Source organism: Zootoca vivipara, chromosome 4 (genome assembly GCF_963506605.1).
Source record: "Zootoca vivipara chromosome 4, rZooViv1.1, whole genome shotgun sequence".
NCBI lineage: Eukaryota > Metazoa > Chordata > Lepidosauria > Squamata > Lacertidae > Zootoca > Zootoca vivipara.
The window spans coordinates 41974691-41992437 of NC_083279.1; the positions used below are offsets into that span (position 1 = coordinate 41974691).

Sequence of the window (17747 nt, forward strand, 5' to 3'; positions counted from 1 at the left end):
TGCATTTGCATCTTAAGAAAGCTTGGAAAAGAGAAATATGCAAAAGATTCATTTGCACAAATATTACATGTTGTTAAACATTTCAAATGACCTAGTCTTAGAAACTGAATATAGCGAGTTTACTGATAATTCATATTTCTGGGTGATAAATCCATCTACCTCCGCACTTGTCTACTATGACAGGCTGCTGCTCTTCAAGGTCACAGTGAGACATCCTTCCTGGTTTCCATTCAGAGATTCTTATAACTGAATATGAAGGGGATAAATGCAGAGCTCTGATCACTGCAAGGCTCTGCCACTGTGTTACATCCCTCCCCAAACCTTTGCTTCAGTAGCACATAATGAACTTAACAACTGATGGCTCCAAACAAAATGGATTGTACATTACAGAGACATGAATGTTCCTTCATATTCCCTGCTGTTAAATCACTTCTCACAAGACATAATAATAGAGTGTCTCTGACTAAGTAACAGGACGACTGACAGCCATGCATCTGGGATTAGGTAGCTAAACTTTCAGGAGAAGGGAGATGGGCTGTAGGCAAGTATTGTCTACAACAGCTCTTTGGTCCATCATGTATTCCTAGAGATCAGATGCACATATTTTAGTAGGGATTCCAGAGAGCATCTCCAGCTGGCAAACAAGGTATGTGTGAAGGTTCATAGAGGAAGAAGGGCCTGGAAACACTCCTGCATTTGTTGTATTGCCTGTCCTTGATTGCCCTCAAGGAAAAGGTGGAGAGGCACTACATATCCAGGCAAATTACAATGGTGCAGATGTTTACCAGTATGCTACTGCTTTCATTTTCAAGTTAGGTATTTTCCATTTATGTAAATGAAGTTCTGTGGCTTTCTCTGCTTCCTTCATATTTTCCATTTGAAAAATGGACAAACTATAGAATGGTAAATTGTTTTCTGTGGAAGTCTTAGGGCCACTAAGACACATGGTATCTGCAAGGGCAAGCAATGAAAAATAGTTTAAATGTATTCACTGTCAGATACACATATATCAGATTAGAGGTCAAAAGGCATTTAAAGAACAGTAGGGGAAATAGTCTTTGGCTATGCTAGTACACTTTGAAGAGGGTGACCAACCTTAACATGCTGTGAAGTCACCCACAGAGAAAACCAAAATTAGAATAAAATACTTTCCCCTTTTTTTGACTTCAGCACCACAGGAATGAGAGAAGTGCAAGATAAACTCCCCTAGCTTCTCAATACAGTGGTACCTTGGGTTACAGATGCTTCAGGTTACAGACGCTTCAGGTTACAGACTCCGCTAACCCAGAAATAGTACCTCAGGTTAAGAACTTTGCTTCAGGATGAGAATAGAAATTGCGCAGCGGCGGCAGCGGGAGGCCCCATTAGCTAAAGTGGTACTTCAGGTTAAGAACAGTTTCAGGTTAAGAACGGACCTCCGGACCTTCTTAACCAGAGGTAACACTGTACATTTGCCACGAACACGTGGCAATGAAAAGCTTGTGAGAGAGTGCTTAATTATAATAGTTGAACAGGATTTTGATTTTGTAATGCAAGGTCACAGAGCCTAAGGCTGCAATCCTATGCACATTTACTTAGAAGTAAGTCCTGTTGAACTCCGGATTTTATTCAAAGTAAATGTGCATAGAATTATGCTGTAAGGTAAACAAGCTGGTAGTTCTAGTTCTTTAAAAGCAATTGCAAGTAATTGATATTCTAAGAACTGAAAGGTTCGAGAACTGTTTTTATTAAATACTATAGAAATATATACTTTATTCACTTGAAAAACTTTTTTTCTGATCTGATGAATAGCTGGGTTGGCAATCTAGCTCATGGTGTGATGGTTGAGGTTCCTGTCTGGATCTGAAATTATTTGCTGTAAACTGATTTGTACAAGCCCTGGGAGCTGCTATAATAGTGTTTGCCAGCAGGGGAGTTATCAGTTTTGCTGGTTAATGCGTCTTAACACTGCCACTGTCTTTGAAGGAAGCTTTTTTTCCTGTAGGAAATACAGAAATAAAGGCATTTGAAGAAGGAATACCTCTAGCTTATAATGAGGAATTAAAAATATTCTTTACATTTTTTTTATATTCTTAGTGGCTAAATAAAAATTGCAAGCAAATTAATGCAAATATTAATATACCCTTTTCTTTATTGTACAGTACATAAGATTCTTGTAACTTTTTAAAAAGCGCATTATTACAATGTTTGGTGCTTTTTTTTGTTTTATTATTCACAAGACCATTATTTTTATTTGCTGTATTGCAGAAACTCTACTTACTGTATGAAAGTATCCATTTCGCTGACAGTGGGTGAAAATGACACTGGCCTCTGCTACAATTCAAAGATGAAATACTTTGAAAAAGCTGAACTTAGCAAAAGCAAGGAAATCTCATGCCCTGACATACAGGATTTCTTAATACCATATAGAGAGCCTGAAATCCTGTGGTATAAGGTAAGAAATATGAAAAGCTTTGGCTGCTTCCAACAAAATATTAAATGTTCCGATGCATTTCCAGTAATCTGAAGAATTTACTTGAACGGTAAATACAGCTTGGTGTGATTTAGAAAACTAATAAGGACACAGAGAAAGAGAGCAGCTGCAGAATACTTGCTGGGAAAGTAAAATGCCCATTTCTGTATTCAGGAATAACTGAATTTGAAATTCTTTCTCATATATCTATTCTGGTTGTTTTATTTGCCTCTCCACATACATCCTCAAGGCTATATATGCATATATCAATATGTAAAGTAATAATAAATATAGCTAGCTCTCTAGTTCTGAAATGTGAGATTTTTTTAAATCTAGCTCATTGTATAAAGGTGTGTTTTATCCAACAAATATCAGACATAGCTAAGCTGCCATTGCAGAATTATCTAAGGATAGTCGGCTCAACAAAGAAGACCTGATCTGCGCTTGGCTGGCCTCAACATGCACAATAGCCTAGATCAGGCATAGGCAACCTTGGCTCTCCAGATGTTTTGGAACTACAACTCCCATGATCCCTAGCTAACAGGGCCAGTTGGAATCTCGTTCCCTGTAACATGAAGCCTTTAATTTGGGTCCTGCCCTCCGGAGCAGGAGAAAAACAAGCTTATTCCATACTGCATATGAACAGCCCTTTAGATATTTGAAGATGGCTATCAAAACTCCTCTCAGTCTCCTCTCTACCAGGTTTAAAATACTTAATTCCTTCAACCAATCCTCGCAGGCTTAGTTTCCAGACCCTTGATCATCTTGGTGGCCCTCCTCTGTGCACATTCCAGCACAAGGACAAAGGGTGGGTGGCTCCATGCTGTCATAGGTTGGCAGAAGCTGGTTTTAAGGATTATAGTGTTCAAAATCTCCTGTAGCACTGAAAAATAAATGCATTCAAATTAATGTACTTCCAAAAAGCAAAGCAGTGCAAAATTTCAAACTGCACTGTTTGTTAAAAGGGTTTTCCAACTATATTTAACTTTAAAGAGTGAAGTTTATTTAAGATTCATGTAAGAGTTCCAAAACAAATGCTGGTCCTTACTTCAGCGTGAATAGTTGTGTAATTTCATAAATGGTATTACATTAGTGACACCTTATATTTTGCTTTTCCTGATATAATTAAGGCATTAATCATTCTACTTATGAATGACAATTAGGTGAAGATAATTAGGCTGGCAGGCACTTGTAACAGGGCCATCTTGGCAGTGGTCCTGCAATAATGGAATTCATTTCCTTTTATGGTTAGGCATGCCCCCTTCCTTATAACAATTAAGTGGGCCTTGAAGACCTACCTTTTCACTAAGGCCTCTGATGTGTAATATAAGCTGGATCATAAACTGGGGGTGCTGTGCCAACATCTCCTGAATTTGCATTTCTCGTGTTTGATTGTATATTGTGTGCTGGCTTCTAGGCTAGTGTATTATTAGTGAATATGTTAAATGGTTTTATATTACATTTGGCTTATATTGCATTTCACATATATTGCATGCTCAAAAAGTGGATTATAAATCCTTTAAACAAATAAATTAGATATTTTTTTTAAAGTAGAGACTATTCCACTAGATATTTCTGCTCTTCCCCAAGATTAGCTATATTTTCCCTTTGTTGCTTTTGATAATTGTGTACTTAACAGCTGCCTATCTAGAAGTAACTCATCAGGTAAAGCCTTCTCTGGAAGAGAGAAGCAGTCATGAGTAAATTTTTACCATTTGTATTTCTGCATGTCACACAGCCCAGGAGCCCTGTCAGGAAAAAGATGTCAATGCTAACTGCTGTCTGCTTGACTATAAAGCATATTCCTTTCACTCTTAGTACAGAAGTCCCAACTGTAATGTTAATGTACAAGGAACTTTCTAACCTTTTCAGGGATGTGAAATCTCTGACTGGTATCCAAACTGTTGTCATGGTGATGAGTTCTTTGAGCTTTTTCTATCTAATGGAAAATAAGTTAGCATTATGGTGGCTCAGCATGTTTGCAAAATCATAAAGTACCTCAAGATGTTTCCTAAGGCACTTTCAGATATTACATAATCAGCCCAAATTAGCAGCACTTCACCAAAGAGAAAGCTGATATAAAGCTTTAAAAAACTTTGTTGCTTTAAAAAACACTTTTGTTTCTTAGAACAAGTGACCCATAGATTGTATAATCCATGGTTATCAGATTACTTGGTCCTGCATCAAATCAGCATGATATTGATCTAAAACTAGTCTTCTCCCATTAATACAATCCAAATGAGGCTACATGATACCTTTGTGGATAATACAGATTGACACAAAAAAGTTCTGCCCACATTTTGAAGTAAACTGACTTAATTCATCAGTCCCATATTTATGTCAGTCAGATTATGTACTTTTCTGAATTCTACAACACAGTTTCACAAAATAGATACACGTTTATGGGGGAAATGAATACAAATGTGAATTTTAAGGGGAAATGGATTAGAACACAATAAAAATTGCATATTTTGGAGAAATAGCAGCTGGTGGGGCAGCACAGGATTAGGGCAGCATTGTTTGCCTGGGTTCCCAATGTGAAGGTTTAGTTTATGGGGTGTAATTTATTGTTGTTGTTTGACTATCATGGTCATATCAACCACACTAGTACAATATTAAAGAACAACATCAAGCTAAATATATCTTTACATTAAAATATGCCCATAATAATAGTATACAGAAGTTTAAAAATGTTAAAATACAAAAGGCTAAAGGAACTAATATGTTTTTTAAAAAATCAAATTAAATCTTTGCAGTTCACCATATTAATGTCAATAAAATTCCTCTTTTGCTTTTTGGCCACTGCAAATCTCACGACTGTCACAAATTTGTCATAGACAGCAAATGTGTGATTTTTGCTTAATTATCACCATTGGGTATCTTACTTGAAAAATTCAGAATAAATATCACCCTCGGCTCAGAATACAAAGAGAAATATAATAAATAATTCTGAAGATTTCCCACTGCTTAAGTACCTCATACCCATGTGGAAGTTGCTGGGAAGGAGAGGCAGTGAGGAGACTGAACACTGCAGGTGCAACATCAGGAATGTTGGATTGCTCAGAGCTCCCCTTCTCCCTCTTGGTTACCGGCACCGACTGCCATGTTGGGAAGCCAGGTAACATAACTCCACCCTTTACACTTCACCGGTTGCTCCTGTTTTGGAGGACAAATGCTCCTGATTAGACCCAGCCAATATAATAATAATAATAATAATAATAATAATAATAATAATAATAATAAATTTATACCCCACCCATCTGACTGGGCTTCCCCTGCCACTCTGGGTGGCTTCCAACAAACATTAAAATACATCACATATCACAGATTAAAAACTTTCCTAAACAGGGCTGCCTTTAGGTATTTTCTAAATGTCAGGTAGTTGTTTATCTCTCTGACCTCTAATGGGAGGGTGTTCCACAGGGCGGGTGCCACTACCAAGAAGGCCCTCTGCCTGGTTCCCTGTAGCTTTGCTTTTCGCAGTGAGGGAACCTCCAGAAGGCTCTCGGCGCTGGACCTCAGTGTCCGGGCAGAACGATGGGGGTGGAGACGTTCCTTCAGGTATACTGGACCGAGGCCGTTTAGGGCTTTAAAGGTCAGCACCAACACTTTGAATTGTGCTCGGAAACATACTGGGAGCCAATGTAGGTCTTTCAAGACCGGTGTTATGTGGTCTCAGCGGCCGCTCCCAGTCACCAGTCTAGTTGCCACATTCTGGATAAGTTGTAGTTTCCGGGTCACCTTCAAAGGTAGCCTCACTTAGAGTGCATTGCAGTAATCCAAGCGAGAGATAACCAACTATCACCCAGTCTCAAATCTGCCATTCCTGGGCAAGGTGATTGAGCGGTTGGTTGCTGAACAACTCCAGGTACGCCTGGAAGAAGCGGACCATTTGGATCCCTTCCAGTTGGGATTCAGGCCTCACCATGGGACTGAAACTGCCTTGGTCACGCTGGTCGATGATCTCCGGCGAGCTAGGGACAAAGGTGAGAGCTGTTTCCTAGTTCTTCTGGATCTCTCAGTGGCTTTTGACACCATCAACCATAACATCCTTCTGGACCGTCTAGAGGGGCTGGGAGCTGGGGGCACTGTTATACAGTGGTTCCGCTCCTTTCTCTGAGGCCGTGTCCAGAAAGTGGCATTGGGGGATGAGTGTTCAGACCCCTGGGCACTCACTTATGGGGTGCCTCAGGGTTCTGTCCTCTCCCCCATGCTTTTTAACATCTATATGCAGCCGCTGGGAGAGATCATCAGGGGGGTTGGGCTGGGTGTTCATCAGTATGCGGATGATACCCAGCTCTACCTCTCTTTCAAATCAGAACCAGTGAGGGCGGTGAATGTCCTGTGTGAGTGCCTGGAGGCAGTTGGAGGATGGATGGCGGTTAATGGATTGAGGTTGAATCCTAACAAGACAGAAGTACTGTTTGTGGGGGACAGGGGGCGGGCAGGTGTTGAGGACTCCCTGTGTCCAGGGCAGCTGTCTATCAGCTCCATCTGGTACGCAGGCTGAGACCCTACCTGCCTGCGGACTGTCTCGCCAGAGTGGTGCGTGCTCTGGTTATCTCCTGCTTGGATTACTACAATGCGCTCTACGTGGGGCTACCTTTAAAGGTGACCCGGAAACTGCAACTAATCCAGAATGTGGCAGCTAGACTGGTGACTGGGAGCGGCCGCCGAGACTATATAACACCGGTCCTGAGAGATCTACACTGGCTGCCAGTACGTTTCTGAGCACAATTCAAAGTGTTGGTGTTGACCTTTAAAGCCCTAAATGGCCTTGGTCCTGTATACCTGAAGGAGCGTCTCCACCCCCACTGAGATCCAGCACAGAGGGCCTTCTGGCGGTTCCCTCATTGCGAGAAGTGAGGTTACGGGGAACCAGACAGAGAGCTTCTCGGTAGCAGCACCCGCCCTGTAGAACATCCTTCCATCAGATGTCAAGGAAATAAGCAGCTATCCTGAAGACATCTGAAGGCAGCCCTGTTTAGGGAAGCTTTTAATATTTAATGCTGTATTGTTTTAATATTCGATTGGGAGCCGCTCAGAGTAGCTGGCGAGACTTAGCCAGAGTCACTGGGGAGACTCAGCCAGATGGACGCGGTATAAATAATAAATTATTATTAGTAGTAGTAGTATTAGTATTATTATAAAATTCATTCATCTTAAGTCCAACTTTTTCATGCTTTAAAAATAAATCACAAAAACTGAAATGGAAAGGAGTGTCCATCCACAGAGGCGAAGCCTTGCTCCTTAACAGTCCACATTGCAATTTTCCCTAGTACCTACGAACCATTAGCCATCTCAGCTTGGCTATTGGGCAAATACAAAACATGCACAATAAGCCCCTCTTGGCCAAATTAGGTGCATAGTTTTATGCGAAAAACTGAAATCAAGCGCCTTCAAAAGCTGTGAACGTGATCCAAAATAGTTTCTAGTTTACAGAACTAATGAACTTTTTTTGGTTTGGGGCCACCTTTCTAAAAGCTTGCTATTTTGGAAATGAATCCGCCTTTCAGATTTAAGTACAAGGACTGTAGTCACTGAGGCACTGTAATTATCTTTGCACAGGAATGCCAAGTCACAACCTGGAGGCCAAGCATCATATTCAAGAAGGATGTTCTTGTTATCCAGGAGGTCAGAGAAGATGACATTGGAAATTACACATGTGAATTAAAATATGGAATGTTTTTTGTCAGAAGAACTACAGAATTAACAGTTACAGGTAATCAGAGATTCCCAGTATTCATTTTTGACAATGAGGAAAGGTCTTATTTTGGATCTCTCACTAGTTTTCCATTTTTGCTGATATGGTTGCTTTTTTTCAATTGTTAGGTTTCTTAGTGTGGTTTTGCAGCATTCTAAAAGTCTGAAATGGGCTTGAATCTGTTTACAAGAGTTGCAGGTAGTTCACTCTCTTTAAGGCGAAGTAAAAAGAGTTCTAGAAGGTCTTTGTGAGTTTGTGTCCTGAAATTAATGCCATTGAAGTATGAAAGCTGTTGTAGAACAGGTTTGTATAATCAGAAAAATTGCATGATGGAGAAGCATATCTCTGGTGACTCAAAACAATATTCTAAGTAAAGGTATTAACCAATGTATGCATAATCACAAACATAACAACTCACATCCAGGAATATAGTTGGGGTGGAATAAATAATTCAGGTGCTTTTTATACTGGCCATATTTCTATTGAGTATGAGTATTCAAACATTGGTGTCACATATTGCTTGATGGAGTAATTTTGTGTATATTAAATACTTGATTTCCTTGAGTTCCATCAAGAAAACCCATTGTGGGAATAAGGAGGAGGACTTAAAAACTTTCTGGTAAGTTTTTCATTCCATAAAGAACTACTGTTTGTTCTGACATAAGTATATCATAGGAGTCTTTTCATCTTAAAAAATGTTCTAATACTTTTTCAACATTCTTCAGCTCTCTATTTCTAGATAGTATTCAGTTAAAATAGCAATTAAAATATTATTTCTATAATTATTTTATTATTGGATAAGATTGCTAACATTTATTTTAGCAAATTAACAAAATAAGGAGCTTATGGCAGGAAATGGTGAAGTACTGAAAGTTTGCTATCTGATAAAGACTGGAACAATGGAGACATAAAAGGAGGGAGTAGGCAAGTAAAATAAAATAAATATGCATAAACTCCTTTTTCTGAACCTTTCTGCTCTCTGTTATTTTGGACTGTTTTATTTCACTCTGCACAAAATGAGAGGAAGGGCTGTGGCAAATTGTTTTGGCACTGCTTCAAACCCTGCGCTGACCATGCTGCTGCAGTTTCACCAATTTTACTTTTCCTTTGGTGTCCTAAATCTTGTTTGCTCAGGTGTTTGTACAGCAGTAACGTCCAATGAGATAAACTACTGATATAGTGGTGAAGTGATCTGTTTTTTTTTTTATAAAAAAACCCACACACACATGGAAAATGAGTTCTCCCAATATATTCAATCTTTCTTTCTTTTTAAAGGAATTAATAGTTGTGATTTATTCCTGGTTGAGATGTATATGAAAAGTTTATTGTGATGTTATATCGTGTCAAATTTATAATGATTATGTTTAAATCATTCACGTAACTTAAGAAATATAGATCCATGCCGGTTTATCATCATCACAACTTAAGCCTGGGGAGAATGTTCTTTGTCGAGCGCATGCATGAGTTAGAATTTGACTCTCTGCTTATTCAGTCTATTTGGCCCAGTTCTGTTGTTATTCACTCCTGTCTTGAATACCTGAGCAGCCCCACTTATGACCCTGGGCATGCCTGGTATGGCATATGTGTGCATAGCATGGTTGTCTGAAGCAAAGGAGCCTTTGCACATATATAGGAAGCTGTATACAGGAGGTTTTCTTGCATGCAACGAGATGTGCAAAGGCCCCCTTGCTACAGACACCTGTGGTGTATGGGCAGACATTGAAGGAGAAGCATGCAACCTTGGGGTCTTGGTCCTTCCTCCTGTGCTGTTCAGCATGGAGATGAAGAACATCCAGTGATGGTGGTTTTTGTTGTTCTGAATCCCAGATTGTATGCATTGATATCTTCAAGTAGATATTCATTATATACCGTATTTTTCCGTGTATAAGACTAGGTTTTTTCCCTTTAAAATAATGTCAAAAATTAGGGGGCATCTTATACACGGGGCCATCTCCCCCCATTTTCTTAAATCTGAGCCCCCCAAAATAGGGGACATCTTATATATGGTGGCATCTTATAGATAGAAAAATAAAAATATGGTATATTGATTTGGGTGGTAGATACAAGTATGATCACTCCTCCCTCCCCCCCCAAAAAAATACAAATACACACATTTCTAGAAAGATCAAAGAACTGGTCATTTAACTTTGGGTATTTTAGACATAGTCTAAATCCTTTGTAAGCAGTCACCTGCAACATCCAAGTGCAGGTTAGCATTTGTGAATACTGAAATGTTACTTGTTCAACAAGCTACTTCACTTTGGTACTTAAGCCTACTACTGTTGTTTGATTTATAAATGTATCTACAATGTTCTCCAGCTGCATGGATTCTATATATTCACAAACAGCTCCTGCAGAGACTAATTACATAGTTCTTTTCTCATAGAATTGGAAGTGCCAAAACTGATGGAATGGGACCTCGCCTGTGTGACTGAGTTATTTAAACATTCTTGCAGGCCTTTCCCAAGCAGCTGGGAGAAGATAGAAAAGTCGCTTTAGATAAACTTTAAACATTTGTTTGTCTATTAACATTTTAAAACTATCAATTATTTATTTTTGATCCCACCCTTTATCCAAGGAATTCTGGGTGGCATACATGAGTGATCTCCCACACATTTTATCCTTGTGAGGTTTGCTAGACTACCAGATAGTGGCTGCCTCAAGGTCACCCCTTCAGGTTCTCACCAAGTAGAGATATGAACCCATGTCCCACTGATTCTCTAACCGTTGTAGCAGCCTCAACCTGCAACAATAACCTCTACAGCAAATGGGAAATCTTCATATTTAGAGTTGGCATGCTTCTGAATGTCAGAAGCTGTGGCGAATGGTTTCCACACACTTCTGAGGTTTCTAGAGGAGGATTACTGTCAGAAAATAGGCTATTTGGCTGGAAGGATCTGGTGCGTGATTCAGCATGGCCATCTTATATTTCTATGAAGGAGTGCAACAATAAATCAAGTACACATCTGGTAATCTTTAAGAGAGAAATGTTTCATATAATTACAGGGCACACAGCCTGAGTAAAATGATCAAGGAAGTCCTAGTTGTATTATATTCATTTTCATGCATCTCTATGACAGCCAGATTAAAAGGAGAAGAAGGGGTTGCTATAAATGTCCTTTTATATTAATGGGTCAGCAGTGATCCTTCAGCATTTACATTTATTTTCAATTTATCTAGCTGAAATGTTGAATTTTGTGCACCTTTACTTTCTTCTAAGACACCTTTAGATAGAATGGTTTTGACATAATGTTCTTAGGTATATAGCTAAATTCAGTATTATGTATGGAACACTAACATATCTTTGCTGAAGGGAAATTATACCCCCTCCCCCTGATGATAATACGTTGCTACTTGTCTGCAGCAATATACTATCAAGGCATCTTTAATGTAAATATATTGAAAGCGTAATAAAATTCAGATTGCCTTGAAATCTTCTTGGCTGATAATAAATTACACTATTAGGGCAGAGGAATATTGCTTTCTCACTAAAGAAACAGTAGTCATAACTGTAAATGGGAAAGATAAAGTGTGATGACTTGTAACAATATGACTCCAGCTAGATACAGTTGTATTTAACTTGTAAGAGCTTTAAAAGATCACTTTCCATTTATTACATATTATGTTGCCTAAATGTGCTGCATTAAATGTCACAGAAGTTTACACACTTTTATAAAGGAAACAGAAAAGCTGTAGATCAAGAATTAAATTTCCCCTTTTTCTATGGCAGGAGCATTTTCTGAACTGCTATTAAATGATGTGACTTAATTGAGAGATATTTCAGTGGCCATTATAATTAAAGGTTGTTGGCAGCTAATAAATGTTAGCATGTGAAGCATCACTACACATGTGAAGCAGAACTACACAGAGGCTATTAAATGCAACATTCACCCACAGTTTCAAAGCCTGACAGATAAACGAGAAGATGAATCAGAGTTGTGTGTTTGTGACTGACCTGGAATTTGTGACCTGGAATACATGCAGTAGCCTCAGTCACCTTGTAGTGTTAAGGTAAATGCAGTCCTGCAGCCATCAAAATTCTAAAACACCAAGAGAATCGCCAGAGTACTGCCATTTAAATTTGCTATTTGAAATGCAAATATTTTTAATCCCAGTCTAGTTTAAATCTGTCCAGTTTTGGTCATGGCTTTACCCTACACTTTGCTTCATAATCAAAGTGGTGAGAGTGAGATGAATGTCTCTATGGAGCTTGGTATAGAACTCTATACTCTTCTACCAGTGTCTAGCTTCTAAATGGGCATACAAAAAACCTAGTATAACATTCATACTCTATATCTTTTACCTTAAAATAAGAAATCAAAACTTACTTTTTGTCCCTTGCACCTTTCATAATCTAGCTATTTAGCATTGTCCTTTATATTCTGCTTCCTAGCCTTTTAATCTTCCTATTTGTGTCTAGATTCCTGGATTAGCAAGATGAGGAACAGCTAAATTTTTCCCTTCCACCCCAATGAGCGGCAGCACAATGAATGCTTCCAAAGCTTCATTTTGATCAAGACATTCTGTGCTCTAGATATTCCAATAGGCTTTTAATAGCTTCAAAAAATAGATTTGTACCATCTTTATCTGCAGTGCTTAATCTCATCCCAGGGACCTAGGAAACATGGTGCAATAGAAGTTGTAATAAAAGTCTCCCTGACAATGTATCAAACAAATATGTGATATGATAGTTAGACAAGCAGAAATAGTCCAGTAATAGAATCATAGAATTGTAGAGTTGGAAGGGGACCCATGAAACATCTAGTCCAATCCCCTGCAATGCAGGAATCTCAATTAAAGCATACATCCAATCATCCTCTAAATTGATTTTCCACTAAATAAACTCTGTCTTTCATAATGTGAGTGTCTTATTCACTCCTAGTAGTATCGACAGTATGAAGTCAATATAAGCTAATAATTTTAATAAGTACATTCAAACTGCTAACATACTTTCAACATATAAAGATGTCCTTCCCCTTTGATTAACCAAGGAAACCGATTGTGCAAATTTTGCATATTATCCTTTATATTAATAATGTTTATATTGATAGAACATGCAAAAAAGTGATCTTGATAGAACTATATGCACAATTAAATGGATTCCTTTTGTTCAGTCCTTTACTAATAGTATATATGTGCATTGACAAAACACCACCCAAAGACCAACCTGATGTTCTGGAATACAAAGTTGCCATTTTGGGTAGTGTTTAACCAACCTGCCTATCAGTAAATGCCGAACAAAACTAATTCATTGTTTCAGAGACCAGATCTATATGGGCTTGAAATGGGTGTAAGATATCATTGTAGTTGGAAGAAATGTCTATTTTAGATATCATGGAAGCATTACATTTTGTTTGTTTGCTACCACTGCATAACTCAAAGCTGAGGCAAGCAGTGTATGTACAGTCTGAATCTACAAAATTGTGGAGGTGGGGCTGAATGGAGGATTCCTAATTAATCGGTTCCAGTTTTCAAACAAGAGCAGGTGCTTCGGAATTCCAAACGGCAGGAAGAAATTTGGATGAGGATATTTTAGAAGCATCCTATGTAGAAAGAAAAATATGTCTTCTGCTAATGATCCCCTGGTTGAATAAGATTCCACAAAAAATAAATAAATTCAGTCTTAAGGTACCCACGATGCTTATTATCTAACCTTCATAAATGCAGTTAAGTGACATTTGATGTTAATGTTTCCTATTATAGTGGCAGAATTAGGAGATTTAATTTTTATATTACATTCCCCTAGAGTACGGTAAACTCAACGGCAATGTCCTTACAGTATCATTTATTATTTACCCTCCCTTCCCTTGAAACTTCGGATAATTGGTGTACACAGAGTACAGAATACTCCTAAGGGAGTAATATGAGATGGTGTTCTAATAAACAAGGTATCTAGGCTGCTCATATCCAAAGCTGATCTTTTACTTGTAAGCATGGTTGCTCAGTTCATACTTAGTTCCTATCTTGCAAATGTCAATAAATATGCAAATATAGGGATTACACAAACACTTGTAAAATTTAGGAATAGAGATTTATCCAATGTGAAAACATGATTAAATGAATTACTTAGGTTTTTCCATGACACTGACACAATATGCATACACACACATAATATGCTTGATGCAAAAAAGTAGTAAGAAGATAATAGTGGTTTCTCTGAACTGATGACTATTAATACAATGATTTTGAAAAAGAAAAAGAAAGTCACAATGTAAAGTCAGAGTAACAAACCTTCACTGAAGACATGGAGCTTTTTCACTAGATTGTAACCAGAATATCTCTGCAGGTGCTCTGATTCTGTGTTAAGTAATCATGTGTGAGGGAGTGCTTTATGGATGAACATGTTAGATCCACTTCCAATCCTCATTGCTGTTCTTGTTACTCTACACAAACTGGACGATGACCATCTGAAGTAGGTAATGGAGGACTGCACATATTTTAGAAACTTCATTTTCTTAAAGTGCTGACGGCTTCCCATTTCAGAAGGTTGTATTCCAACTCATTAAATGTGATCAGGACAGTGATGGAGGGGGGCTATAATATGCTCATCCTTCTGCCCCTACCCCACAACACACAAATTTACTTGAGCCAGAACCAAGAACACCTGAAGAGGATTTCTTTATACCTTCCTCTTTTTTAATAAATATTGGAGTTAATTGTGAATAAACAGAGTATTTTATTAAGTTAGTCTGAATGCTAAAAATTGACCTGTGAAATCAATTGGCACAGGACATAATGATAGTCACAAGCACAGATATTTTTTTAAAAAAGATTGTGAAACTTCTGTCTGCTGACATTGGCTTCGGCTCTCTAAAAGCTGGGAAAGACACTGCTGTGATTTTCTCTATGAGATTCTTGCAGTAAACCATAAGATTCTCTCTCTCTCCCTCTCCCTCTTTCTTTCTCTCTCTCTCTCGTGTTGAGCTTGTGAACTTATCTTGACTGACCTTAGGGATACTTGAGGAATTTCATCTTTGTGAATTCCACCATGAACTGATCCACAGGTCCCAGACTAACATGCACAAGAGCACTTAGTTATCCCCTTGCTTTTGCACTGCCTGAATATTCCACCATGTTTCTCAGCTTTTAAAAAGTGCCAACATACAATAGAACATACATTTTAAAGGAAAATGCATTGAGAAATTCTTAGTTTGAAAGAAAATGCATTTAAACTTAGTTATTTAAATATGTATTTATATGCAATTTTTAATTTTATTTATATGCCGTTTTTATTTTAGTTTGATAGATTAATGCAGAAACAGGGTGGTACGCCTGGTCTGTAGATAGAATAGAGTGTAAACTTTACTGCCCTTTGCTCTGATATGGCTTGATAGTTTTTATTTTCTGAAACAATAGAATACTGTAAACTTTTAAATTATACCTACAGTGCTAATAATGGAGGGATATAAAGCATTTAGTAGCATTTAAAATCCTAATAAAAATCATTTAATTGATTTACTATAAGCAAACTTTATGTATTTAATCCCTTTTCTTTAAATCTAATTCCCCTAAATATTGGGAAATTTTCCCCACAAGTTTTCTTATTAAAGAGAGAAGATATCTAAAATGTATTATAATATTTAAAATAATATAATCTTTTATGTGTTTCTCCCAGTATTCACTTTTACTTCTCCTGGGTATAGGATAGCAAAACAATATCACATATTAGTTTGCTCTTCTGTTGGGAGGTTGATAATACATGGTAATTGTTTGAATACAGAGAAGAGATTGGAACCAGCAGTGACATTTTTCATTCCAGAAAATAGTTTTTCTCTATTTGGTGCATTTAATTCATATCAAGAACTGGATTAATTTTAAAATGAGAGATATGAATTCATGAAAATAAGACTGAGGACAGATAGAAATCAATGGATTTCCTTCATATTCTTCTGCCTTTTGGAAAGCTGAAATATAAAAATGTCTGTCAATTTTCTTTTTGTCAGCACCTTCCTCCCTTCTTCCTTCCCTGATACTGCTCAGTGCTTACCTCTTTTAAGCATGGAATTTCTAAATTGGTTCTGGAGGAAAATTAATACAAGACGCAGGAACAGTGATTTTTTCTTTTTAAAGTAAGCTCCTGTATAGCAATACAAAGACTGTATTGCAAGTTTTGCAATGTTTTGCATTTACAGTTATCAGGCTTTTGACTATATCAATCAACCAATACATGTAATTCAATGCTATGCTGTCAATAGAACATTCAGCTTGGACCAGGAAGCCTGTCTGTGCACAGAACACAGTGCTGCAGAGACTGGACACTACAAGGCCTCCTACACGGGTCATATTGAGCGTTTTCAAGTACATCTTATTCATATATTTTTATGTCACAACACCAGTGCAGAAGTTAAGTTCTTGTGTTTGAAATTTCACCTCAGTCAGGCAGTTTGTTGAAAAGATATGTAACAAAATTCCAAAATAATAAACAAATAATAATGTCTTTCTAGCCCAGCACTGGTACTGAAAAAGCCCTGCACAGTACACACTGAATTTGGTTAAAATTTTCCAGCTTGTGCTTCAGTTATCATGACTGCATTACACATGTATATACAGGAAACAACAATTTTATCTGCATTCAGTATGTGTGTGACTGTGCACATGCGGATTGCCGCAACCCAGAAGTGGCCAGAATTGGGGGTGGGGGTGGTATGGGCTTCCATGGGCTCCACTGATGCACACAGAGATCAGGAATGTAACCCCTATGCAAAATGGTAATTACGTATACAGCCATACCCCAGGTTGCGTCTGCTGCGGGTTGCGTCTTTTCAGGATGCAAATGACCTGGAAGTGTTTACTTCCGGGTTCCACCGCGCACGCATGCGCAGAAGCGTTCTGTGCCCTTCGCGCATGCGTGAAAGCACCGCTCAGGTTGTGGACTTTTCGGGGTGCGAACCACCCCAGAACGGATCGGGCCGCAACCCGAGGTACACTATATCAGTGATTCCTCTGAAATGAAATAAAAGACAGAAATACCAAACCTATTTACCCTCTCCGGCATAATCTACTATTCAAGAAGAAACAAATAGTTTACATTTAAGATTTCATATCCATAGAATTATACAGGGCAAGTCCTTTAAAAGAGGCCCCATGGATACAGAGTACAGTGGTACCTCGGGATACAGATGCTTCAGGTTACAGACGCTTCAGGTTACAAACTCCGCTAACCCAGAAATAGTACCTTGGGCTAAGAACTTTGCTTCGGGATGAGAACAGAAATCTTGTGGTGGTGACAGCGCAGCGGCAGTGGGAGTCCCCATTAGCTAAAGTGGTGCTTCAGGTTAAGAACAGAAGAACAGTTTCAGGTTAAGAACGGACCTCCGGAACGAATTAAGTTCTTAACCAGAGGTACCACTGTACACATATTCAACGGGGCCTCTTTTAAAAGACTCACCCTGCACATCAGCCTTCACAGAATCCTCATATGCTCAAGCTCTCAGAAATGTTACAGATTTGTGACATGTGAAGATGGCCTGAAATACTAAGGATCATGGCCGTAATTGGTGACAGCCAGGGCAGTGTATCATGAAGGTTTGTTTTCTTTTTACATACATTTATGGATTATTCAGTGGAGACAGAGAAATAACATGTTTGTTT

The 17747-nt window shown here is 38.3% G+C and overlaps 1 protein-coding gene across 1 annotated transcript in view; it reads left to right on the plus strand.

The window, feature by feature from the left end:
- IL1RAPL1 (interleukin 1 receptor accessory protein like 1) overlaps nucleotides 1–17747 on the plus strand; it is a 339537-nt gene that overhangs the window by 59336 nt on the left and 262454 nt on the right. Inside the window, exons 3-4 of the mRNA XM_060273627.1 lie at nucleotides 2248–2434; nucleotides 8021–8174. Coding sequence (XP_060129610.1) covers nucleotides 2248–2434; nucleotides 8021–8174 — 341 coding nt within the window. The remainder of the gene's footprint in view (nucleotides 1–2247; nucleotides 2435–8020; nucleotides 8175–17747) is intronic.